The sequence below is a fragment of the Bos grunniens genome, chromosome 3, assembly GCF_055505025.1.
Source record: "Bos grunniens cultivar Pamir isolate PY7600 chromosome 3, Bosgru_T2T1.0, whole genome shotgun sequence".
NCBI classification, from domain to species: Eukaryota; Metazoa; Chordata; class Mammalia; order Artiodactyla; family Bovidae; genus Bos; species Bos grunniens.
The window spans coordinates 38498667-38524544 of NC_141167.1; the positions used below are offsets into that span (position 1 = coordinate 38498667).

General features: G+C 34.3%; 1 protein-coding gene across 8 annotated transcripts in view; it reads right to left on the minus strand.

Moving 5' to 3' along the window:
- Positions 1-25878, minus strand: part of DOCK7 (dedicator of cytokinesis 7) — a 190470-nt gene that overhangs the window by 129995 nt on the left and 34597 nt on the right. For 6 of the 8 annotated variants that reach the window (XR_015160165.1, XM_086390304.1, XM_086390303.1 and 3 more), the window contains exons 3-14: positions 24461-24636; positions 24217-24285; positions 20928-21057; positions 20621-20833; positions 20217-20302; positions 19275-19341; positions 18190-18339; positions 14344-14424; positions 12039-12204; positions 6440-6582; positions 2489-2582; positions 921-1083 (exon numbers count right to left, since the gene is read on the minus strand). Coding sequence is in view for 6 of the 8 variants with exons in the window: in XM_086390304.1 (XP_086246430.1) it covers positions 921-1083; positions 2489-2582; positions 6440-6582; positions 12039-12204; positions 14344-14424; positions 18190-18339; positions 19275-19341; positions 20217-20302; positions 20621-20833; positions 20928-21057; positions 24217-24285; positions 24461-24636 (1538 nt within the window). In the remaining 2 variants the exon portion in view is untranslated. Of the gene's footprint in view, positions 1-920; positions 1084-2488; positions 2583-6439; positions 6583-12038; positions 12218-14343; positions 14425-18189; positions 18340-19274; positions 19342-20216; positions 20303-20620; positions 20834-20927; positions 21058-24216; positions 24286-24460; positions 24637-25878 lie in introns of those variants that run through there. The other 2 variants (XM_086390305.1, XM_086390306.1) reach the window with 2 other exon arrangements.

Below are 25878 nucleotides of genomic sequence, written 5' to 3' on the forward strand. Positions count from 1 at the left end.
TTTGAAGCAGAGCCTACAAAACTTCTTGGAGGAGTAAATGTGAGGAATACAAAAAAAGAGAAATCGTTTTGATTCCAAACACTTTGTCTCAGCAATTGGGTAAATGGTGATGAAATATACTAAAGTGAGGAAGCTGAGGCAGAAACTTGTGTCGGAGGTGCCCTGCTGGATATCCCAACAGACATGTCAAGTCCTGGTCTCAGCATTCACAAACAAAGGGAGCCTCATTCATACAGAGAACATATAAATGGTACCCCTGGAGTTATGCAGCGTTCAGTCTAGAATCCTATCCAACAATCTTATGTCGAGTATTCTGAGTAATACAGAAAGTGAAAGTGAAAGTGAAGTTATTCAGTTGTGTCTGACTCTTTGCAACCCCATGGACTGTAGCCTACTAGACTCCTCAGTCCATGGAATTTTCCAGGCAAGAGTACTGGAGTGGATTTCCTTCTCCAGGGGATCTTATAATATAGAATCACACCAAATACTGTTGATTATTATTAGAACATAGTACAGGTACATACATTTAATTCATGTGTAATGTTAGATTCTGCTAATAAGAACGTCTGAGGAAATATAGTAACTACAAGTTCAAATGTTTTAACCTAGCAACCCACAATTCACATGTTAGCTCCAACACAGTTAGGTATGAACTCTCTATCCCTCAGTTTACTCACTTCTAAAATGAAGGTAATACCTACCTCAAGTTATAAGGATTAAATAAGATATAGTATGTAAGGTAATTAACATACCTATTACACAGTAAGAGCTAAATGCATTACAGCTATTAGCAAAATCATGAAGTAAGAAATGAAATAAGTAGCAAAGCTGCAAAGGATTTTGCAAGACTTTCATTCTATATTAATATTAGAATATACAGTACCTTACTTCAGGAATTCTCCAAAATTAAAATGCATTACCTGTAAGTAGTGTTTGGAACATAGACATCCCTTGCAGGAAACTCCAAAATTTCTCTAGTAGGTCTAACTCTACTGTCAGGGTAAGGCTTCACTTGAAGCAGCTCTGGGGTCAGGCAGTAAAGGGGATTTTCAGGTGCAGGAGAAATGTCTATCTTCAGCTGAGCTGCATACAAAAAATACATTATAAAAACAATGTAAACATGTCATACAGAGTGAAGTAATTCGGAAGAAGAAAAACAAGTATCCTGTATTAATGCATGTGTATGGAATCTAGAAAGATGGTAATAGATGAGCCTGTTTGCAGGGCAGGAACAGACATGCAGTCATAGAGAACAGACATGTGACGTGGAAGAGGCGGTAGGGAAGGAGAGGGTGAAACGAACTGAGAGAACTGAACTGACATATACTCCCTTGTGTAAACACACAGTGGGAACCTGCTACTAACACTGAGAACTCAGCCTGGTGCTCCGTGATGGTGGCGGTCAGGGGGAAGGAGGCTCAAAAGGGCGGGGACAGACACACACACAGCTGATTCACACTGTTGTACAGGAGAAGCTAACACAACACTGTAAAGCAATTATACTCCAATAAAAAATTTTAAATAAAATAAAAAATATAATAAATAACAACCTCACACAAGTATTTTTGGAAGGACTTAAATCCTATTTCTTCAAGAAGCCTGGAAAGAAATCAAAACTGCTATCACCTCAGAACTCTGAATTATTTCATCATATCAAATCTCAAACTACTAATGCAGACATAAAAAGATAAAATAATAAATGCTTAATGAATGAATGAATGGAAAGGAAGAGGCAAAGGAGAAGAAAAAGAACACAGGAATCTTACAGGGAAACAAGCCAACATTTCAAAGATTAAATGATTTAGCTTAAACTTTTGCGCTCATGCTCAGTCATGTCCAACTCTTAAGAGACCCTAGGGACTACAGCCCTCCAGCTCTGTCCATGGGATTCTCCAAGCAAGAATACTGGAGTGGGTTGCCATGCCCGCCTCCAGGGGGTCTTCCCAACGCAGGGATCAAACCCGCATCTCCTGTGTCTCCTGCATTACCACTGGGCCACAGGAGAAGTGCCAGTTTAAACGAAACTTGGTTGCTGTGAACTTGCTCAGTCATGTCTGACTCTTTGCGACCCCATGGACCACAGAACGCCAGGCTTCCCTGTCCTTCACCATCTCCCAGAGTTTGCTCAAACTTGGTAGACTTCAAAATAGTTTTACTCTGGAATAGTTTGCTCTGATCACAATAGAAACCTATTTGTGAGTATCTATCATTACATGTTATTTTTTTTTCCCCTCTAGAAAATAATTTTAAGCCACAATATTATTCATTATTCTCCTTTCAGTACTCAAACTATCAAAGGTACTGAATCCTGTATCCAAACTGTTAGACTACATGAGAGCAGAACAGTAAAATGAAGAAGACTGACAGGGATTAAGCACAGAAAGACATACAGGTCAGATATGAGAAAAATTAACACATTACTACAAAAAATACAATTTTTAATGATGATAATAGCTGTCATCATGTCTACACAAAAATGTTTAAATACCCGTAATAGGTCTTAGTCGCCGTAAAACAGAAGATGGCCTTCTCATATCAGCAAGGAACTTGTACAGATCTTCATCACTTAAGCGATCTCCTTCCTAATATTAAAAATAGAAGAAAAAGTATTTGATCAAAAAAATATAGTACACTGAAAATAAATTTCTATTGCCTGTTAATTAATCCTGCCCCTCTTCCTTCAACTTAGTCTGAATGAAAAGTTAAATTAACACAATTATGATTAAAAATAAATATGCTAAATTATTTTCTTCTTTCTATGCTTTTAAATTATATTAAGCTATAATATTGCTATCTATGTTTTAGCTTTATAGATTTATTTACAGCTCATTATCTATGTTTATAAGGTACTACAGGGCATTCTAAAATATAGAAAAATCAATGCAAGTTAGAAGCAGATGAAGAAATGAATGTAGACAGAAAAGACATACATATGTATACATATACACATATATATCTAAATGACAGTCTTTAAATTTGTTCCACTTGCATTTTCATTTGTCTTTGCAACTTTATATTGCCAAAATATAAAAGCAAAATACAGAGCATTGGCTAAATTTGAAAATGAAAAGAAAAAAAGAACAACAAAAAACTACCCTTAAAAAACCATAACTATCCTGATAATATGACTAAAAAGAAAACTCCAAAAGGACCTCAATCAATGGGAAGACACACACAAAAAACAAGACCAGGTCTAATTAACAAAGAATTTCCAATTTATTGTAATTTTTTTCTTACAGTTAAAATAGGCAGTGATTGACTTTTTTCTTTTATTTAACAGTCTTTAGATTTTATTAATCCAAACCTTCTGCATTTGACATCTTATTTTTTTTAATCCATAGTTCATATAGTATCTTTTTATCTTATTTGGTAATAAATATATTTAAGGCTCCTTTATTACTGTGAGTTCACCTTGAGCCAGATCCCAGTAGTTCACTATTGTATTCTAAGCAGGATACAGAACAGATCTTCTTTTATCCCATTATTTTAAATAGTGATTTTTACTTTTCAAGCGGTTAGAGATTTTTGTTAATACTTGTATAAATGGTTTTTAGCTTTACTGAGTTATAGTTAGAGAATTTGACTTCATGAAGATTTTTTCAGTGACCGAATATATGACTGAACTATTGTAAATGTTCTATCAGTCACTGAAACAGTATATTCTCTCCTTTTGAGTATAGAAATTAATACAGAGCTTTAAATTTAAATGGCCCTTATTTAGAATACATTCAGATTATCTCAAGACTCAGTTATTTCTGTCTACTTAACTTGTTAAACCAATTATATTAATGGCTTCCATTCTTTTTACTCCCTGTTTCCATGCCTTTTGCTGCATGGGACATAATTCCCTTCTCTAGGGTTGGCCATGTGACTTGTTCTAACCAGTAAACAAACATTTTATAGAGAACTGAAAAATGCTTGCAAAAGTAAGCTTGCTTCCTCTCTGGAACTTGTCACTGCCATAAGAACACAACCCAGCTGGCCTGCTAGATGTTAAGAGTGCGCAACATATAAAAAGTCTGAATCATTTCAGTTTTCGCAGCAGAAGTCAGTCTAGATCAACTGACTCTTATCAATCTCCAAACACATGAATAAGCCTAGCTGACACTCATTCCTCCATACTGCATGTTCACTGCTATGTGCTCCTGAAGCAACATATAACTTCTATACCTGTCAACAATAGAACAAATATCCTTATAATGTATGGATTTAATTTTTATTTTTAAATCTTTATGCATTTCTAATCATGTTGGCCTGACACATTTCAAATCTGTACATAAATACTCCTGATAACTATATCAAATCATGGACAGTAATCATTCATCAATTAAAAAAACAAAATGAGAAAAAAAGTTGCCTTCTGTATCTTATTTAGGAGAAACTTATACCTTGAATTCTACTTTATTAAACTTGTAATGTCTGCTTTTTTACTTAATTTGCACTTGCCTGATACACAATATTCAAGCTATTTATAAAAATGCTTATAAAAGTCATACATGTTAAGTTAAAAATTATAGAACTGCATAAAAGTTAAGTGTAAGTGCTTTCCATTTCTCCATATATCCAGAAACCATCATTTTATAAGTTTTTATAATTACTTTGTTCCAGTTTCCAGTTACTAGTCCTCAATAGGGTTGTGTAGATGATGAATGCTCAAAAAATATGTATTGGATAAGTAGGTAGGTGGGTGGATTGATGCTCAGTACATGGTGAATGCTCAAAAAGCATCTGTTGAAATAAGTGGGTGGGTGATTGGATGACTTGCTGATTTGAGATTATAACAGTAGTTCAATAATAAAGTAGGCTGAATTAAACCAAAAAGGAACTGAGTAAATAGTGGCAGAAGTGGAACACCAATTGAAGAAGGAAAAAGAGAAATGTACATCTACTGCCCTCTTTCCACAGCTAAGTTTGGCCTATTACCTCATCCAAGTAACACTATGGCATTTTCTAGATTCTTTCTTGCACTATTACTACAATAAGAAGACCCTTACCACTTCAGACACTTCTCACCGGCTTTGTTTTCCATTTGAGTGTCTCAGAACAGCTGCCTGTGAAGGCTACTGATACATAACTGTGAGAAGGTCTTCAAGTAGGTGCTGCTGCTGCTAAGTCGCTTCAGTCGTGTCTGACTCTGTGCAACCCCATAGAGGCAGCCCACCAGGGTCCCCCCTCCCTGGGATTCTCCAGGCAAGAACACTGGAGTGGGTTGCCATTTCCTTCTCCAATGCATGAAAGTGAAAAGTGAAAGTGAAGTCGCTCAGTCGTGCCTGACTCTTAGCGACCCCATGGACTGCAGCCTTCCAGGCTCCTCCGTCCATGGGATTTTCCAGGCAAGAGTACTGGAGTGGGGTGCCACTGCCATCTCTGTCAAGTAGGTGACTACCTGTCAAATCACAGGTTGTGCTGCCCTAAACACCTTGCCCTCTCAAGTTACAAGGTGTCATTAAGCTAGGATTTTCTCTTCCTATTTACAGTAACACCTCAGAAGGAGAAATTTTGAGACAATACTTAGCCTTTTCCTTTAATCTGCTCCAAAATATATGCATGGTACCCTTCGACAGTTCATCATCACACAAATACAAATTTTTCTCCCATTCTTATTATAGTTCTGGTTGTTTGGTTACTTTAGACAGACTTCCAAAATTTTCTGATCTTAATTCAGAGTATAAAATTCATTTTACATCAAAATCCAGTAGCACATACATCACGTAAGGACATACAGACAGGTATGCACACACGCAAAACTTAGAGGGAAAAAAAGCCTACTGAAGCAATACTTAACTTCATGAAGTGCAATGCACTATTAACTTTTTATTCAACTTATTTTTTATTTTTTTAAGTTGAGTGTTATTTACTAAATTTATATTACCATTAATGGATCATGACCAGCATTTGAAAACTACTGATCTGATTCACAAGTTGAAGTACAGAAAATATACTTGCAAAGAACAAAATATCTTTGATCAAGAACTGTTTAGACTTATAAACTCACCTATAAAAAAAATTTTAGCACAAAAATAAACTACTAGAGCATGAAACTTCTATTCCATATACTATGGATGTGGTATTTCAGGTTAAAAAAACTTGGGTGGTGAGGACAGACATAACCCCACTAAGTTTAACTGACCAAGAAAATTCATAAACCATCAACGCTTAAGACAAGTTAAAATATTAAAATTAAGAAATAGGATACAGATGCAGATGACTGATTCTGAAGCATTACTAGTCAATATCAACATTTAAATAAATATGATAAAACAACACATATAATATTAATTGTTTTTTCTTATAATTTTTATTCTTAATGCTTTTTTAACTTCTTGAAAGCACAATTATTATATGTACATGTACTACATGGACAATTATGATTTTTCTGGAGTCAAGAAAAATTTATGTACAAGTAGCCCACTAGAATTCCTCCATGACAGAACAATACCTGCTTAAAAAAATTTGTTACTGTGAGAGTAGCAGGTCGAAAGCTGGTCAAGTTACAAGCATCATCTCCACTTGTTGTCCTTTCAAGTGATCTTCTCCCAACAATACTAGAATTCCTCCTCTCGGACCAAGACCCCTTTCGTTCTACCAAGGGAAAAAAGCAAGATATTCATTTCCATGATATTTAAAATGTATCAGCTTTACAAACACAGGAAAATATCCACTAAAGGTGAAAACTGTCCCTGCAGCATACTGATTACAGTAGAAGAATTTAACTTCTGGAGAGATCTGTAAGGAAACATTTCACCTAAATCTTTGGGTTCTCTCTTAAAACTTCTCCAGTGTAAAATAAATCACTACTATGTAAAGATTATGCAAATAACCAAAGATGAGCTATGAAAAGCACACAGAGAGGCACTATATATTTACTAGAAAATGTTCACATAATGCAAATTTTAGTCACCTTACAATGGTCCCACAGTCTCAGCACTTGAGTTTGAAACAGAATTTAAGATAATTTGCATTCAAAGTCTTAGTAAGATAAACTTACTATTCAAAACCAATAGAGCAACTATGCTGAAGATCAACAAGGAAATAGAAAACAAAGCTATACACAAACTAGATCTAAAAGTCATCTACAGTCTATACTACACTAAGCAAAAGCATAATATAGATTCTTCTCAAGCACACACAGGAAATTCTCCAAGACAAGACTACACACTAAGCTACAGAACAAAACACAATAAATTTCAAGTGACTTAAATCATCTAAGATATGTTTTCCAAGAGTAACAGAAATTAACCTATAAATCAATCACCAAAGAAAATTTGGGAAATTCATAAGCATGTGGAAATTAAACAGTGCACTTCTGAATAACTGATTAATCAAAGACAAAATAACAAGGGAAATTAAAAAAAACACTTAAGATATAGGAAAATGAAAACATAAAATCCCCAAACATTTAATATATCACTAAGGAAGCTCTCATATGGAAATTTATAGTTGCAAATGTTTATATTAAAAAAGAAAGGTCTCTAATCAGTAACTTAATTTACATCTTGCTACTGCTAAGTCACTTCAGTTGTGTCCGACTCTGTGCAACCCCACAGATGGCAGCCCACCAGGCTCCCCCATCCCTGGGATTCACCAGGCAAGAACACTGGAGTGGGTTGCCATTTCCTTCTCCAATGCATGAAAGTGAAAAGTGAAAGTGAATTCGCTCAGTCGTGTCTGACTCTTAGCGACCCCATGGACTGTAGCCTACCAGGCTCTTCGCCCATGGGATTTTCCAGGCAAGAGTACTGGAGTGGGGTGCCATTGCCTTCTCCAATTTACATCTTAGGAAACCAGAAAAAGAAGAGAAAGCTAAATCCAAAGCAAACATTAGAAAGGGTATCAAAAAAGACAACAGTTGAATGGGAATAAATGAAATATAAACTAGGAAAACAACAGGTAAAAAAAAATCATTGAAACCAAACATGGACTCTTCAAAAAGACATTTTTAAAACTTTAACTGAAGTGATGAAGAACAAATACATAAAAAGGACTCAAATTACTTAAATCAGGAATGAAAGAGGGAACAGCACTACAAATCTTAGAAAAAGGATTATATTGAAAAACTACAAATACCTGTAGGTCAGCAGATTAGACAACAATAAGATAATTTGAATGAAATGAGTATTTTTCTAGAAAGATATACATTACTGAAACTGACTCAAGAAGGGAGAGAAAATATGAATAGATCTAAAATAATAGATCTAATTAGTAAAGAAAATACTTACCACAAAGAAATGACCAAGCCAAAATGGCTTCACTACTGAAAACTTTCAAACTTTCAATGAAAAACTAACACCAGCTGTTTACAAACTCTTCCAAAAACAGAAATAAGAATTCACAATTCATTTCTATGTCACCAGTATTATCCTGATACCCAAATCACAGATTACAAGGAAGAAAAACTATACACCAATATCCCTCAGGAACATATTAATAGAAGCAAAATCACTATACAAAATACTAGGAAACAGGTTCTAAATAAACATCTATAAAAATTATTAACATATATCATGACCAAGTGGGACTTCTCCCAGAAATTTAAGATTAGTTTAACATCCAAAACCAATCAATTGATGCAATACACCATACAAAAAGACTACAGGACAAAACCCAGACAAGTCATCTCAATAAAAGCAGAGAAATCATTTTATTAATATAAAATCCAATATTCTTCCCTGATAAAAACACTCAAAAAGTTAGGACTAGAAAGAAGCTTCCTCAAAATACTGTATCACATCTATAGAAAATCTACAGCAAACATCATACTTGATAGTGAAAAGACTGAATGCATTCCCTCTAAGTCAGGAATAAGGTGAGGACTTATACACTAGGTTCTTATTGAGATAGCTAGAAAAGAAAAATAAATAAAGACATTGAAATGGAAAAGGAAACAGTAAACCACTTTTTTAAAACTTATACCCTAGGTTCTTGTCAAGATAATTAGAAAAGAAAAATAAAGACATTGAAATGGAAAAGGAAAAAGTAAACCAATTTTTATTTGCAGATGACATGATCTTGTACGTAGAATCCAGAGAAGAAAAAAAAATAGTTAAAAGATTCAAAAAGGTTTCAAAGTACAAGATCAATATTAAAAAGCCAGTTGTATTTCAACCTCTAGAAATGAACATTATAAAAATGAAATTAAGAAAACAATTCCATTTAAAATAGCATCAAAAAACAAAAAAACACATGAACATACATTTAACAACAGAAGGGCAAGACTTGTACACTGAAAACTACAAAACACCATTAAAAAAACTTAATAAGATCTAAATAAATGGAAAAACATTTCATGGATTGGAAGACTTATTATTGCTAGAAGGGAAACTCTCCCCAAATTGATCTACCAAATCAGTGTAATTTCTATCAAAATTCCAGCTGCTTTTATGCAGAAATTAATAGCAGATTCTAAACTTCTTATGAAAATACAAGAGCTCAAAATAGTCAAAAGAACTGGAGGACCCACATTCCCAATTTCAAAACTTACTGCAAAGCTAAAATTATAAAGACAGTATAAAAATTGCATAAGCTTAGACATATCTATCAATGAAACAGAAATGACAGTCCAGAAATAAACCCACATATCTACTGTCAATTGATTTTCAACAATTATGCCAAGACCATTTAATAGTGCAAGAATGATTTCTTCAACAAATGGTGTACGAACAACTAGATATCTACTTGGAAAAGATGAAGCTAACCCTTATAAGTAATTCTTATCATGTACAAAAATTAACTCAAAATGAACTATACCCAAATGTAAGGGTTGTAATTATAAAACTCTTAGACAAAAACACACAAGTAGCTGCTTTTCAGTCTTGAATTAGGTAATGCTATCTTAGGTATAATAGCAAAAGTACAAGCAACAAAAGAAAAAAAATCAAAGAAACTGAACATCAAAATATAAAACTTCAGTGCTTCAAGCAATGCGATCAAGTAAGTAAAAGGACAATCACAGGATGGAAGAAAATAATCTTCAAATCCTTTATTAGATAAGGGATTTGTATCCAGAATATGTAGGACAAGAAGCAACAGTTAGAACTGGACATGGAACAACACACTAGTAAAAAAAACTGGGAAAGAAGTACGTCAAAGCTGTATATGGTCACCCTGCTTATTTAAATTATATGCAGAGCACATCATGCAAAACGCTGAGCTGGATGAATCACAAGTTGGAATCAAGATTTCCAGGAGAAGTATCAACAGTCCCTGATATGCAGATGATACCACTCTAATGGCAGAAATTGAAGAGGAACTAAAGAGCCTCTTGATGAGGGTCAAAGAGGAGAGTGAAAAAGCTGGCTTAAAACTCAACATTCAAAAAATGAAGATTATGGCATCCAGACCCATCACGTTATGGCAAATAGATGGGGGAAAAGTGGAAACAGTGACAGATTTTATCTTCTTGGGTTCTAAAATCACTGCAGATGATGACTACAGCCATGAAATTAAAATACATTTATCCCTTGGAAGAAAAGCTATGATAAACCTAGACAGTATATTAAAAAGCAGAGACATCAATTTGCTGACAAAGGTTTATACAGTCAAAGTTTTGGTTTTCCAGCTGTCATGTATGGATGTGAGAGTAGGACCATAAAGAAGGCTGAGCACTGAAGAATTGATAATTTTTAACTGTGGCACTGGAGAAGACTCTTGAAAGTCTCTTGGACAACAAGACCAAACCATCAATCCTAAAAGAAATAAACCCTGAATATTCACTGGAAGGACTGATGCTGAAGCTGAAGCTCCAATACTTTCGCTACCTGATGCGAAGAGATAAACTCATTGGAAAAGACTGATGCTGGGAAAGATTGAGGGCAGGAGGAGAAAGGGGCGACAGAGGATGAGATGGCTGGATGGCATCACTGACTCAATGGACATGAGTTTGGGCAATCTCACAGGAGATGGTGAAGGACAGGGAAGCCTGGCGTGCTGCAGTCCACAGGGTAACAAAGAGTTGTACACGACTTAATGATTGAACAACAACAAATCTAGAATATATAAATGATTATTATATAGTCATTTATAAATTATAACTATTAATTATAACTTAATGACAAGAATACAAAAAAAGCTGGTTAAAAAATGAGCATCAATAGTAAGAAAAAAGTCATTAAAAAATGGGAAAAGGATATAATTATATATTTCTCCAGAGAAGATGTACAAACAATAAATGCAAACAAAATGAAACTCAACATCATTAGCTATCAGGGAAAGGCAATTCCAAACCACAATGAGATACCACTTCACCTGGATGGCTATATTCAAAGGACGGATAATAAAAGTACTGGCAAAGATGTAGAGAAACTGGAACCTTCATACACTGCTAGTGTAATTTTTAAATGGTGTGGTCACATTGGAAAACAGTCTGGCAGTTCTTCAAAAGGTTAAACAAAGAATTGTATTACCAGAAATTTCATTTCTAGCTATATGTCCAAGAGAAATGAAAGCATATGTCCACACAAAAGCGTGTACATGAATTTTCCTTGCAGCATTATTTATAATAAACAAAAAGTTGAAACAATCCAAATGTCCATAAACTGATGAATGGATAATAAAATGTAGTATATCCATTCAAGGGACTATTATTCAGCAATAAAAAGAAATAAAATTTTGACACATTTACAACATGGATGAACCTTTCCAACATTATGCTAAATGCAAGAAGGTAGTCAAAAGATTACATATTGTATAATTGTATCAATATGAAACATCTGGCACAGGCAAATCCATACAGACTGAACAGATTACAAGTCGGTTAGCACTGAATGTGGGGACTTGAGGAGGATGAACAGTGACCACCAGTGAGTATGAAAGTGTTTCAAAATTAGATTGTGGTGACAGCTGCAGAACCTTATGAATATAACAGAAAACACTGAATTAGAAACCTTAGATGGGTAAATTATATGTGAATTACATCTCAATAAACATGTTAAGGAGAGAAAGAAAACCCTTTCAATGCCTCATTACATTGCAAAGTTGACCAAAAAAACAAGCTTATGTAAGCAAAAACTATAGAACTATTTTATATAAAACACTCTTACCTCCAGTGCTTATTTCTACCTCTGTAGAATCTCTTTCCAAACTTCCAGCACTGCTAACAATATTCATTAAATGGATTGCAGTCCAAGCAAAAGGCATGCGATACTTCCCAAGTCTTTGACAAAACTGATCAGCTTGACTTTTCAGCTTCTCCAATTTTTCCTTATTCTGTAAAACAAAACTTTATACATTATATGATTATGCTCAAAAGAAATGAATTAAAGGCTATATCATAACGGAAAATATAAAGGTTAACAATCTTCAATTCTCAGCAAAATGGAAAAACAATCCATACCTTTCAGCAATCAATTAACAGTGTGTGCGTACATGCTAATTTGCTTCAGTCATGTCTATTAGTGACCCTATGGACTGTAGCCTGCCAGGCTCCTCTTCCATGGGATTCTCCAGGCAAGAATACTGGAGTGGGTTGCCATACCCTCCTCCAGGGGATCCTCCCCACCCAGGGATTGAACTTGCGTTTCCTGCCAGTTCCTACATTGCAGACCAATTCTTTACGGCTGAGCTACTGGGGAAGCCCCAATTAACATTATATTAACTACTAAAGAACCTTAACCAGCTCTACAAATGCATCTAAAAGTCTGTAAAATTTGTTTGTGATGATCTTATTTTGGGATAAAAGAAAGGAGAGCAAGTGTCAAGCATGTTAATGTACTGCATGTACTATTTTATGAAAGAAATATAGCCATGTTTCAGTCATCAACTGTCAATCACAAAATATTCTAGGTTATGACTTATTAAACTTTTTTATTCTATAAAAAAAAGATGGAAGCATTTGGGCCACTTTGAAATAATCACTAACTTATGACAACTATGATGTAGAAGTAGGTAGTGCACAAACAGACCAACAATAATAGGTCCAGAATTGTGATAAAAGAAGCAATCAAAAAAAGTACAAGGGGACTAAACCCTTGAAAAAGACTAATAATGCAAACAGTACATGCTTATCTGGAAGACAACCTGAAGCTGGCTCAACTTTTAGGCCATCCCTGAAACAAACACCAATGTGGCCTGCAATAGTCAATCCATAGTTCAAGGATGAAAATCTACACCAAAATCTCTCATGTGCTCTTTACATATAGGACGTCAGTGAGGTCATACTCTAATGGCAGTGTCCTACCATGGGACTCAGGACTGAGAAAAGATGAAGGGATACCGAAATGATAACAATGTTTTTTGCTATATCTATTATACCTCCAAAATAGGTCCTTGCTTTAGGAGTACTTACAGAAAATTAAGGACCCATATCGAAATTATGTAAATACGTGAGGGAAGAGTGAAACAAGCCACAATGACACACCTATGAGTTTCATATAACAGAGAAAATTTAATTTGTAAAATGACAACCTGGGGAAAGACAGAATACTTTAACCCTACTTTCAACCAGATATCTAGGATCTAGGAATCAGAGAACATCGTGTGCTCAGATGTACCCATAATAGCAAAAAAGGCTCAATTCTTGTTATAAATCTCAGAAAAACAGAAAGCAACAATTTTCTAAATTTTGGTGATTTGTTCAATACTCCTCAAGCACACTTCTCCTGCCTGTTTGACATTAAATCATGTGTTTAAAGATCCAAAAATCACCTTTTATTCTTATAGCTAACTCAGAGAACCTAGAATTTGGTACCAATTATTCACCAACTATTTTTGCTTTATAAGTTTATCCAAATTCTATAAATTTGTTATCTGATGGCAAAGGGGAGAGTATATTTTCTATTTTTACAACATTCCTTAATTATCTGCCACTAGACTGATATCCAAAATACACCTGCTTTGCTAGAAAAAGTTTCATCAAAATCACTGTCTGGTAAAAAAAAAAAAAAAAAAAATCATGATCCAGTGGTTTGAATTCCATAAATCCACTGCAGGGGGCATGGATCCCATTCTTGGCTGGGAATCCCAAAAGCTACAAAGCATAGCCAAAAAAAAAAACAAAAAAAATCACTATTTTGTAAATACAGAAAATTTTCATTATTTACGAATTAAACTGAATTACTTTCTCTCCAAGAAAAAAATTTAAGAGTCAACTAGTTTGGGGGTTGGGGAGATGTCAAAGAATAGCATAGCACATGACTCAAACTAGATGACAAAGGTAATAAAGAAGAAAGAGCATGCCATCAGAAAAAGAAAAGAAAATTTTAGTAGTAAAATTTAATATGGCATCCTCTCAGATTATAATTTTGGAGATTAGAGACTATTTAGGATTGGGTTTGGTGATCTGTGGGGAATGGAGAGTGACTGCTAATGACTATGAAAGTGGGGGGAATAAGAGGCAAGAAATTCTACCTTGGTGGCATCTGCTTCTTTGAAAATCATATACGGTTCTGCACACTCTCCAATGTCTCCTTGCTGCAGCACTTTTTCTAGCTGTCAAAGGCAAAAAAAGGAAAGATTAATTAAGCTTAAAAATAAAAGCAATCAGCCTGGAATGCAAGGATGGTTCAACATATAAAAATCAATCAACTTAATACATCACATTAACAAAATAACAGAACAAAACCACATGACCATGTTAATTATTGCAGAAAAAAGAACTGGACAATTCAACACACTTTCATGATAAAAAAAAAAAAATTCAACAAACTTGGAAAAGAAGAAAACTACCCCAATATGAGCCCATCTATGAAAAGTCCACATCTAACATCTTATTCAACGTTGAAAAACTGAAAGCTTTTCCTTTAGAATCAGGAACAGGATAAGAATGTTAACTTTTGCCAATTCTACTGAACAAAATACTGTAAGTCTGAGCCAGAGCAATGTGACAACAAAAAGGAAACCCAAAAAAGAAACAAAAACATTCAAATTAAAAAAGGAAGAATTTACATTATCTCTATTTACAGACAACATGATCTTTTACACAGAAAATCCTAATATTCCACAAAAAAATGATTCAGTTCAGTTCAGTTCAGTCGTGTCCAACTCTTTGCGACCCCATGGATCGCAGCACGCCAGGCTTCCCTGTCCATCACCAACTCCCAGAGTCTACCCAAACCCATGTCCATTGAGTCGATGATGCCATCCAACCATCTCATCCTCTGTCATCCCCTTCTCCTCCTGCCCTCAATCTTTCCCAGCATCAGGGTCTTTTCCAGTGAGTCAGCTCTTTGCATCAGGTGGCCAAAGTATTGGAGTTTCAGCTTTAACATCAGTCCTTCCAATAAACACCCAGGACTGATCTCCTTTAGGATGGACTGGTTGGATCTCCTTGCAGTCCAAGGGACTCTCAAGAATCTTCTCCAACACCTCAGTTCAAAAGCATCAATTCTTCCACGCTCAGCTAAGGATGTCCAACTCTCACATCCATACATGACTACAGGAAAAGCCATAGCCTTGACTAGACAGACCTTTGTTGACAAAGTAACGTCTCTACTTTTTAATATGCTGCCTAGGTTGATCATAACTTTCCTTCCAAGGAGTAAGCGTCTTTTAATTTCATGGCTGCAATCACCATCTGCAGTGATTTTGGAGCCCAGAAAAATAAAGTCAGCCACTGTTTCCACTGTTTCCCCATCTATTTGCCATGAAGTGATGGGACCGGATGCCATGATCTTAGTTTTTACAACTAATAAATAAATAAATAAATTCAGCAAAGTTACATGATACAAAATGAACAAAAATTAGTTGTATTTCCATACCCTAACAAGCAATTCAAAAAGGAAATTAATAAAATAATTCCATTTATAATATCAAAAAGAATAAAGTACTGAGGTATAAACCAAAAAGCTGAAAGACTTGTAATCTGAAAACTGTAAAGAGCTAAATAATTTTCTACAAGAATGCCAAGACTATTCAATGGGGAAAGAACATTTTTTCCAACAAATGGTGTTTTAAAAAACCCTGAATTCCTAAATGCAAAAGAATAAAGTTGAACCCTCACATTATATACAAAAATTAACTCAAAACAGATCAAAGGCCCCCCCCAAAAAAAACCCTAAAACTATAAAACTCCTAGAAGAAAAATAAAGGAAAAGCTTCATGTGATTAGATTTAGTAATAGATTCTTGGATTTTACACAATAAAAGCAAAGGCAACAAAAGTAAAAATCATTAAACTGGATTACATCAAAATTTAAAACTTTTTTATATGATAGGACACAATCAACAGGGTGAAAAGGCAACTCACAGAATGAGAGAGAAAATATTTGTAAATCATATAACTGATAAAGAATTAATATTCAAAACAGATAAATCCTACAACTCAACAAGAGAATAGCAAATAACCTGATTATTAAATGAGCAAAGGATTTGAACAGACATTTCTCCAAAGAAGCCAAACAAATGTCTAAGAAACATATAATGAACACGCTCAACATCACTCCTCAGTTTGCTGTTGTTTTTTAGTTGATAAGTCATGCTTGACTCTTCTGTGACTCCATGGACTGTATGTAGCCTACCAGGTTCTTCTGTCCCTGGGATTTCCCAGGCAAGAATACTAGAATGGGTTACCAATTCCTTCTCCAGGGGAATCTTCCTGACCCAGGGATCGAACTGACATCACCTGCATTGGCAGATGGATTCTTTATCACTGAGCCACCTGAGAAGCCCTTCACTAATCACTGGGCTTCCCTGGTGGCTCAGTGGTATCACTTGGGCTTCTCTGTGATGCTGGTGATTTAACTGAATGAAGTATGTAAATCAACTGACCAACCTACAGACTCCTGGAAGGAGCACAAGCACCCAACAGAGTACAACCTAGACCAGCTGACCACCAGACAACTTAGATGCATGAACTCAAAAAATGCTTACTGCTGGATGCCACTCAGATTTTTGTCTTTTTGTTCTTGTAGAGGAATAATTAACTAATACATAGACCAAGGTAATTTTTCTTTCAAAAAACAAAATTATATTGCTGGACTATGATAAAAGAAAACTTTTAAATATAATTTCTTTAAAATTTGTATATATCTTAACTTGTTCCTATTTTTGAAATTACACAAAAGTCTTTTTCTGTTTATATACAAATTTTTATGTGTGTTTAGGTATATGTGTATTTATTTTACACAACTGGGACCATATTGTATGAACCATCTCATTTTTAAGCAGACAGTATTCTAATCATCATCACTATCTTTCTAGTTCATTCCCTCAAATATGTTCTATTTTATGAAAACTTACTATTTTCCCATGTAAAATAATGGTGTATAGACATTTGTCAATTATTTTAATATCTAGAACTTTACTTATAAGTGACTTTCTGAAGACCACTGCTGCTAAATCTTTGCTTGAAAAAAATAAATAAATAAATAAATCTTTGCTTGGAGAATTGTTCATTGTAACTAAGATTTATTTTAACCTGAATTCATAGGAATCTATCCACAAATTAGGACATTATTCCTGTGGGTAAATAAAATTCATTTCATGACAATCTACTTTACAACCTTATTATAAAATTCATTACCTTTTTATGATAATTTTAAGGTAAAATGATTAAAGACTATATTTTAGGCAACTCTCAAGTCAAGGTCAAGTTAAGGTAAATAATTATTAAGTTATCCTAAGCTAGATAGCTTAGTAATATTCAAATTTTAGTATCTGTAATCCTTATTCCTAATTGATTGATAGTCAAATCATAATGCTCCATGATTTCAATGATTTAGATTTTAGTATTTATATAATTTAGGAACTGCATGATAAAACCACAGTATAGCTCCATATCCAAATAACCATAGATGGTTAACTTAATATGCCAATGCAGCTAAGTTATCAAACACCAGTCAAGATGTTGCTGTGCAGGTATTTTTTTAGAGGTGATTAACTTGTAAATCAGTAGACTGAATAAAGCAGATTACCCTTCATAATGTGGGTGGGCCTTATCCAGTTAGTTGAAGACCTCAAGAACAAAGACTAAGGTTTCTCAAAGATGGATTCTCAAGACTACAACATAGCAATCCTCGATGTGTATATGTATCTTCCTCCTATTGATCTGCTTATTTAGAGAATTCTAATAAAGCTTCCCACTCAAGAAAAATTTAGGTAGCAGCTATAGTATACATCCAATATTATGTTAAAAAATATTAACATGAAAAAATAGGCAAAGATAAAATCTTTGACCTTAAAAAGCTTGTGATATTGACAGGCAGACAAGTATACAGACATAACACAAATAAACAAATACATTTAACATTATTCTCACCTTTATTACAAGAAAAACATCTTGGGAAGGATAAGTGATAGAAAAAATAGCTGATCTTGCCAGGGTGGTAATGGCAGCAGGTGGTACATGTGGACGTAATAATCCTTTCATCTGCTCAGAATTAAGGTCAAAATAGAAGTTTTCTGAAATCTAAAACACATATTCATATGTTAAATTTAAAAACTGTGCATTTTATAAACACTCACAAAAATCATAAATATTCAGTCTTAAAATATTACAAATATTAAACAATTATACTAACATACAATGTACCATACATTTCACTATCAGTGAAGATATATAAAGATCTTTACATATCTAAATCAAAGAAAAAAAATTAATGCAAAAACATATTCTAAAGAACCATATCCCATACTCTTTTAGTAAGAAATTTAACTTCTGATAAAGTATATAAAGAAACTATTATTAAGATGAATTACCCCAAGTTGAGTCTTTGAAAACTTAAATAACATTTCAGAAGATGTGATTTAGGAAATACAAGATGCTGGAGTAGAGTCCCACTACAGAAATCCACAATATGCTGACAGCAGAAGTCATTAAAGGCATTTCAACTTTCTACTACATGGTAGGCTTAGAATACTAAAAATGATGTATGATAAGTCCTCTGAAAAACTCCTAAGTGTAACAAAGATATAACAGCAAAACCAAGAGCAATATTTTAGATAAGAATATTTAAAATATAAATAAATGATCTTTTAATAACAGCTAGTGAGAATTTAAAAATTACATCAACAAAACTTCACTGTCACCATCAATCTAACTCTTTATACATCATTTGCCTAAGATGCTTTTCTTGTTTTTTTTTTCTATTTCTTACACTAAAAGTAAGTTGCTCCTGCTACTTCTTTTTGGAACTCTTTCAATGAAACAAAAATAAGTCAACTAAACTATTTTACAGTAGGAAAATAATGTCTCACAGTTCTATTTTCTTTTTTAAAAAAGATTTTAAAAAAAATCCATGTTTAATAATAGTCTCAAAAAATCATTCTTATAAAACAAATTAGAAACAGGTTCCAGAACCTCGGACTGTGACAAAAGACTACGTTCAAATTATATAACCTTACCTTTTTCTTTTCTTTCACATCATATAAAGCCAAACTTGCAAAAATGGGTTCAATTTCAATCTCAAACCTTTAGGAAAAAGAAGGATGAGTTTTAAATATATACATACAATATTGTAAAGTTTAAAAATAAAATAAAATTTAAAAAAATAATAAAATAAAATAAAATTTAAAAAATAAATAAATAAATATATACATAAAATACACAGTTCGAATGAAATTCTCATTCCAAAAATAAATTCCCTCTATACCTTGTACTTCTATCTACCTGGGTTATACCATCTATACTACCCATCTTCCTTGAACACACTTTTCCATGAATATCTTCCACAGTCTAAATCAACTATTAGCACATACTTCAAAAGCTTCAAAAAAAAGTCCACCCCCTGGTGTCGCTAGTGGTGAAGAACCAGCCTGCCAACGCAGGAAACACAAGAGACATGGATTTGATCCCTGAGTGGGAAAGATCCCCTGGAGAAAAGGATGGCAACTCACTCCAGTATTCCTGCCTGGAGAATCCCATGGACAGAGGAGCCCAAGGGATACCGTTCACAGCATCACAAAGAATCGGACACTACTGAAGCGACTTAATACACACCATGAAACAAATATAAAATCAACTCTAAGGAAAAAGATACTATTGATATTCCTCAAGCCAAGAACAGTGTCTGATAAATATTACAGATTTCAGTGAATTTTTTTTTCAAGTTTTAAGATAATTATATAACTGAGGCAAAGAGTCATCTTCACCTGTGAGCCAAAAGTGCTCTGAAGTTCAGCTTCACAGGTAAGGTTAAATGCTTGGAAGCATTTAAAATTATGTATAGAATACTTTTCTAAGGGACACAAACACAAGTATAAAATCCACTAGGATTTTTTTATACTGGCACTCAAAACATTACTCCAGAAAAGAAAAGTTATATAGTAAACAAAATAAATACTCACTTGAGTGATAAACATTTTACAAGAAGTCTTTGACCAAAATGTTCTTTGGGCACATCAGGAACACTAAGTCGTTCTATTGGCTCTTCCTGCAAATTGACAAGCAGCACCCAAGTGAACATGCTTACCATGTTTCAACCCTTGACAATTTATTGTTTAAGAACTTATCTTATTAACCTACTACTTTAAGTCTTCACAAGTATGCAAAGAAAAGAATGGCCTATTTATCCTCCAACAAAAGTCATTAGATTATAAGTGTGCTCAATTATATTTCATTTACAAAAAGCATAGCTATACTTCCATTGTTTTATTCCCTACATTTATCATAAAACTATTAATATATACAGTTCATACTCCCAAAACATCTATCTCTATAATCTTTTGGTTCTTTATCCAAATATCTATACCTCATCTGGTGATGGATGCAAGGCAAAGAGTTCCTTGTGACGATTTGATTTCCTTTGGTCATCATTCTGACGGTCTATTTCTTCATTTGGAGTTCGATCAAGTAAGTTGGGAAGCAAAGCATCAGGAAGTGAATTTTTCAAGTCAAAAATACTGCAGGCCCAGCTACCCCTTGGAGTATCGTCTATTGACATTGAACGTCTTTTAAGATCATCCTGCCATGCAAAACATTAAATTTATTAACCAATGAATAAAAAATAAACTATTTCAAAAGAACGCCTTATAGTCATTTAAAAATAAAAGTATTACTTGTTCATCCTGGTAGTTGTTGCCATCTGGAGCTTCATCGGATTCAAACACCTGCTTCGGCAAACCTTTTTGCCTTTCTTTCTGTTTATCTAATGTATTAGGATTAAATCCTGTTCCCAGTTTATGATATCTATTCAAAATAAAATAGTTAAATAAATATCAATTTTCTGAAAATTTTTCATTTTCATCATCATTATATAATAAGCTAACTCTTCTCCATACCATTTCTTTACATAGTAAGAATATATTCTGGCAGTTTTGAGTATATTAAACATTTAAGAAGAAGAAGAAGTGAAGTCACCCAATCATGTCCGACTCTTTGCAACCCCATGGACTGTAGCCTGCCAGGCTCTTCCATCCATTGAATTTTTCAGGCAAGAATACTGGAGAGGGTTGCCATTTCCTTCTCCAGGGGATCTGCCTGACCCAAGGACTGAACCGGGGTCTCCCACATTACAGGCGGACTCCTTAACGTCTGAGCCACCAGGGGAGTCTCATTAAACATTTAACCAAAGGTTTAAGAAAACATCCATCCAAAGTTCCTTTAATCCAACTAGACAGCAGATTATGAGTTTCCAGAGGTAAATCATAATGTCCTTCTTTTCATGACAATCCTGTGGATATACTGTATTTTAAGTTGTACTTTCAATTAAGAAAACTGGTCAGTACAAGGAAATGATGGGATGCCAGGTTAAAAATAAAATGAAAGAGTAGAAAATATAAACTGCATTCATAACAGTGTAAATTTTTAAAAGGCAAAATATAGAGAAAGCATTGAACCATAAAGTTCCAAACAGCCAAAAAAAATTTTTGCTATATCTCATTATGTATAAAAGATCTCAAGCAACCTAAAGCTTCAGACTTCTAAAATGAAAAACAGCAAGATCTACACCATTGTGGGGGTGTGTGTGTGTGTGTGTATAAATATATATATACTTAACATATATTGTTATATAATATGTATATTAGGCTAAGAACTCTTAAATTAATACAAGCTTTTTTCCAAACAACCCAATATCCAAGATTATCAGAGACACTACAATCAAGAGCATTTACCGTGCCATACCTCATACAGTCACAGTGGGGGAAATTTTAATTGAAGTATAAACAATTATAATTACCAGAGGATATTATGGTGTATCAGTCAATTGATGACACAGTAAATAAACACACCTGATACAAATTAGTCACATTGTGTCTTGTTGCTAAAGGTACTGAAACAGCAGCTATATGATGTTCATATCATAGCATAATCATAGATTGTTTACCATTTGAGCCACCAGGGAAGCACTAGGTTCTCAAGCCCCCACTATTTGTGCTCTTAAAATAGGGATACTTCTACTCCCAGGTCTATGCATAAAGGCATAGGAGGTTTTAAAATAACCAAATGTCCAACATTTACCCCAGGTCCCCCTTCTACTGCCTGTATTCACTGAACCTAACGTTCTATTGAACCTTGGGCATGTATCTTCTCCTTGGATTATTTTGTACTGTGGTTTTCTATTGTTTCCAATGACACCTATCTTTTCTATTTCAGGGATACTTTGAAACTTTTAGACTGCCAAAAGTATCCCTTTCATCTTCCATTTACCACTAAAAATAATATCTGCTGCTGCTGCTAAGTCACTTCAGTCGTGTCCGACTCTGTGTGACCCCATAGACATCAGCCCACCAGGTTCTCAGGCCCCTGGGATTCTCCAGGCAAGAACACTGGAGTGGGTTGCCATTTCCTTCTCCAATGCATGAAAGTGAAAAAGTGAAAGTGAAGTCGCTCAGTCGTGCCCGACTCTTAGCGACTCCATGGACTGCAGCCCACCAGGCTCCTCCATCCATGGGATTTTCCAGGCAAGAGTACTGGAGTGGGGTGCCATTATAACAGAAAAAAATATATGCATTAGAATCTGATGCCCCTAGGTTCTAATCCTAGCGATCCCATTTTTTGGCTATGGGATCTCAAAGAAATTACTTAACTACTCTAAGCCTAAGTTACCTTATCTGTTGGAATCTTAAATGAGCATTAAGTACCCAATAAAATGCCCAGTATATAATGTTAACTACCATACCCTCTTGGCTTAAATCAAGGTGAGCAACCCCATGATTACAGTTAAGTAGCAGATTCCAGATTCCATGAGGTTATTTTGCAACTAATCTCTTTTTGTTAACATTTCTGATTATAAGCTTCCAACATACAAGCAGATGTAAAGACTTTTGAGTTATCTGACAGAGAAACAGTATTCTTCAGTAATCTGTAAAATCTGGCTATTGAAATACTTATCAAAATTCTAAGTTCATAAAAACAGCTCTTCTTTATAAAGGGTAGCAGACTGTGCTTTTATTAGGTCACACTAAAACTAAAAAGCATGTCAGCAGTATCCCCAAGAGTGATGCTTAGCACAATATTAAACGCAGTGAAATAAGACAGAAGGGCAACACAATAAGCAATGAACACATCACTGTTGCTAGTACAATTTAGCACAGAAAACTTCATTTCTCAAAACTGTAATGTCTTAACAGAATTTTGCACTATTGCAGTAATTATTCTTCCTTTAGAAAAATAGAATGAGGCCAAGAACATTCAGCACAAAGACCCTCTTCACTATGCAAGTTAGCAAAGGAAAAGTAATTTTATTTTATTTCTTCATCTGACTTGATATTTCAAACACCATCCACTAGGAACAAATTTTGTGGCAATACCTTATTTTTACAAATACTTACTTGACTGGATATACAGGTCAAGGACCTATAAATATTCAGCAGGTTAATAAATGGCCGAGACCTTTCAAACAGCTTGATCTAGAACATCAGCTATTAAATTTAACTTAATCAATCAATAAATTGGATCCATTTGAAAAATATAAATTATTCATCAATATTTACCCATGATTTCCCAAAAGAATACTACAAGTCATTATTATTACATATTATTAGTAATTATTAATGATCTGTGATAATAGAAGTACTATCCCCAGTTCAGTTCAGTTCAGTTGCTCAGTCGTGTCCAACTCTTTGTGACCCCATGGACTGCAGAACTCCAGGCTTCCCTGTACATCACCAACTTCCGGAGCTTACTCAAACTCATGTCCATCAAGTATTATTTTATAAGGAAAATAAGAGAAAGCTAAGTGTGGCACTTCTAAGGAGGAAATATGTATATGCAAAGGTTCTTCTATTACTTTTTCAGCTATTTTTCAAATGAATTTTCAGTTCTCATAATTAGGAGTAACCTACCTTAATCCATTTATAGATCCTGCTCAGTATTTTTAAATATCAGGATGAATATACAACTTACTTTCTGATCACAATTGCCCAGTCTTCTGTATAACTTCTAATACAATCTCTAACATGTGGATCCATTTCACTGTTTTAAAAAAGAAAATATATTTATAATTTAGACAGGAAAGCACTGATGTTTATGAATTTTGCTGCTGCATTCTTGTTGAATACCACCACAAGAAGCAGAATCCAAATAAAATAATGGAAGGCAGTTGTTTTATAGTTATACTAAAATCAGAAATAGGTAGATGTCTCCTTACCTTTCTTCAGGTACAGCTGAAACAAGAGTTCTACAGTCCCTAGGACTATAAACCACTTCAATATCATCTGGAGGGAATTCAACCAAATCCCTTAAAGGTCCAGAATCCACAGCTAAAGGATGAGTAAGGAGGTAATCTTCCAAATCCACTGGGTCCACTGCTTCAGTAAGCGGCACCTTTATAAAGAGGGGTAGGTGACAGAGGTGGGTAGAAAGGAACAGGTGGATACAAGAATTTTAAAACTTTAAATAAAGGAGATTTATTATTTTAAAAAATATATTTTTCTCCAGTTATCTCTAAAATGTCAACAGATATTCAGCCAGATGCACTAAAGAAATCACAGGTGTTGGCCTTCCTATAGTTCTTTGTGCTTGGGTCAAACTCTCTTTTGATCTTCTTGCTTCGATTTTGCCCTTAACTCCCACATAAAAACAGTAAGATAATTAACAGGTTTATAATACTTAACAATGACAAAATGCTCATTGAAGGAATTCTTTTTTATAATTTGGAATTTTCATTTCTAAGTTTCTTAATGGTGTCTTTATTGTTACTGCTGATCACTCTGGTAAAAACATGCAACACACTGCGGTAGGCTGAAAAATGGCCCTACAAAGATCGCCACAGCCCAATCCATGAACCTTAAATGTCAAAATAAACAGATAAATAAAATACAAAATAAAACACTGTTTGAAGATACCATTAAGGATCTTAAAATAGGGACATTATCCTGGATTATCTGAGTGGGTCCAAAAGGCAATCATATATGTCCTTATATGAAGTCAGAGGGAGATATGGCCCACACCAAAGGGAAAACCATATGAAGAAACAGAAAAGAGAGATTTGAAGAGTCTCGATTTCATGATAGAAGTGATATAGCCACAAGCAGCCATCAGAATCTGGAAGAAGCAATAAAAAAATACTAAAAGGAGCCTCTGAAGAAAATGTGACCTTGCCAATACTCTGATTTCTACCCATTGATACTGATTCGAAACTTCTGGACTCCAGAACTGTGAGAGAGTACATTTCTGTTGTTTTAAGCCACCTAGCTTGCAGTAATTTGTTACAGCACCCAAAGAAATTAACACAGACCATATTAAAAGTATTATTAGCGATAACAGAGTATTTGTGGCATTCCTTAGCCAAGCTGAAATAATAGTTTTTGATAAGGTATTCTACTTCTTGTCTAATTCAAGAAAGAAAAATTATTTAAGCAAAACTATAAAGGATCTTATATTTTCATATATTAACATAAAAATTGTGCAGCTGTAGATCAATGAAAATAAGAATATGTTATTTTTCAAGATACTCAATTGGGTAAAAAATACTGCGACTTGCTACCATGCAAGTTCACATTACTACAAAGAAGGTGCTTTAATCTAAACTTCTCTGGACTGAACAACTAAACAGAGTTGTTAAAA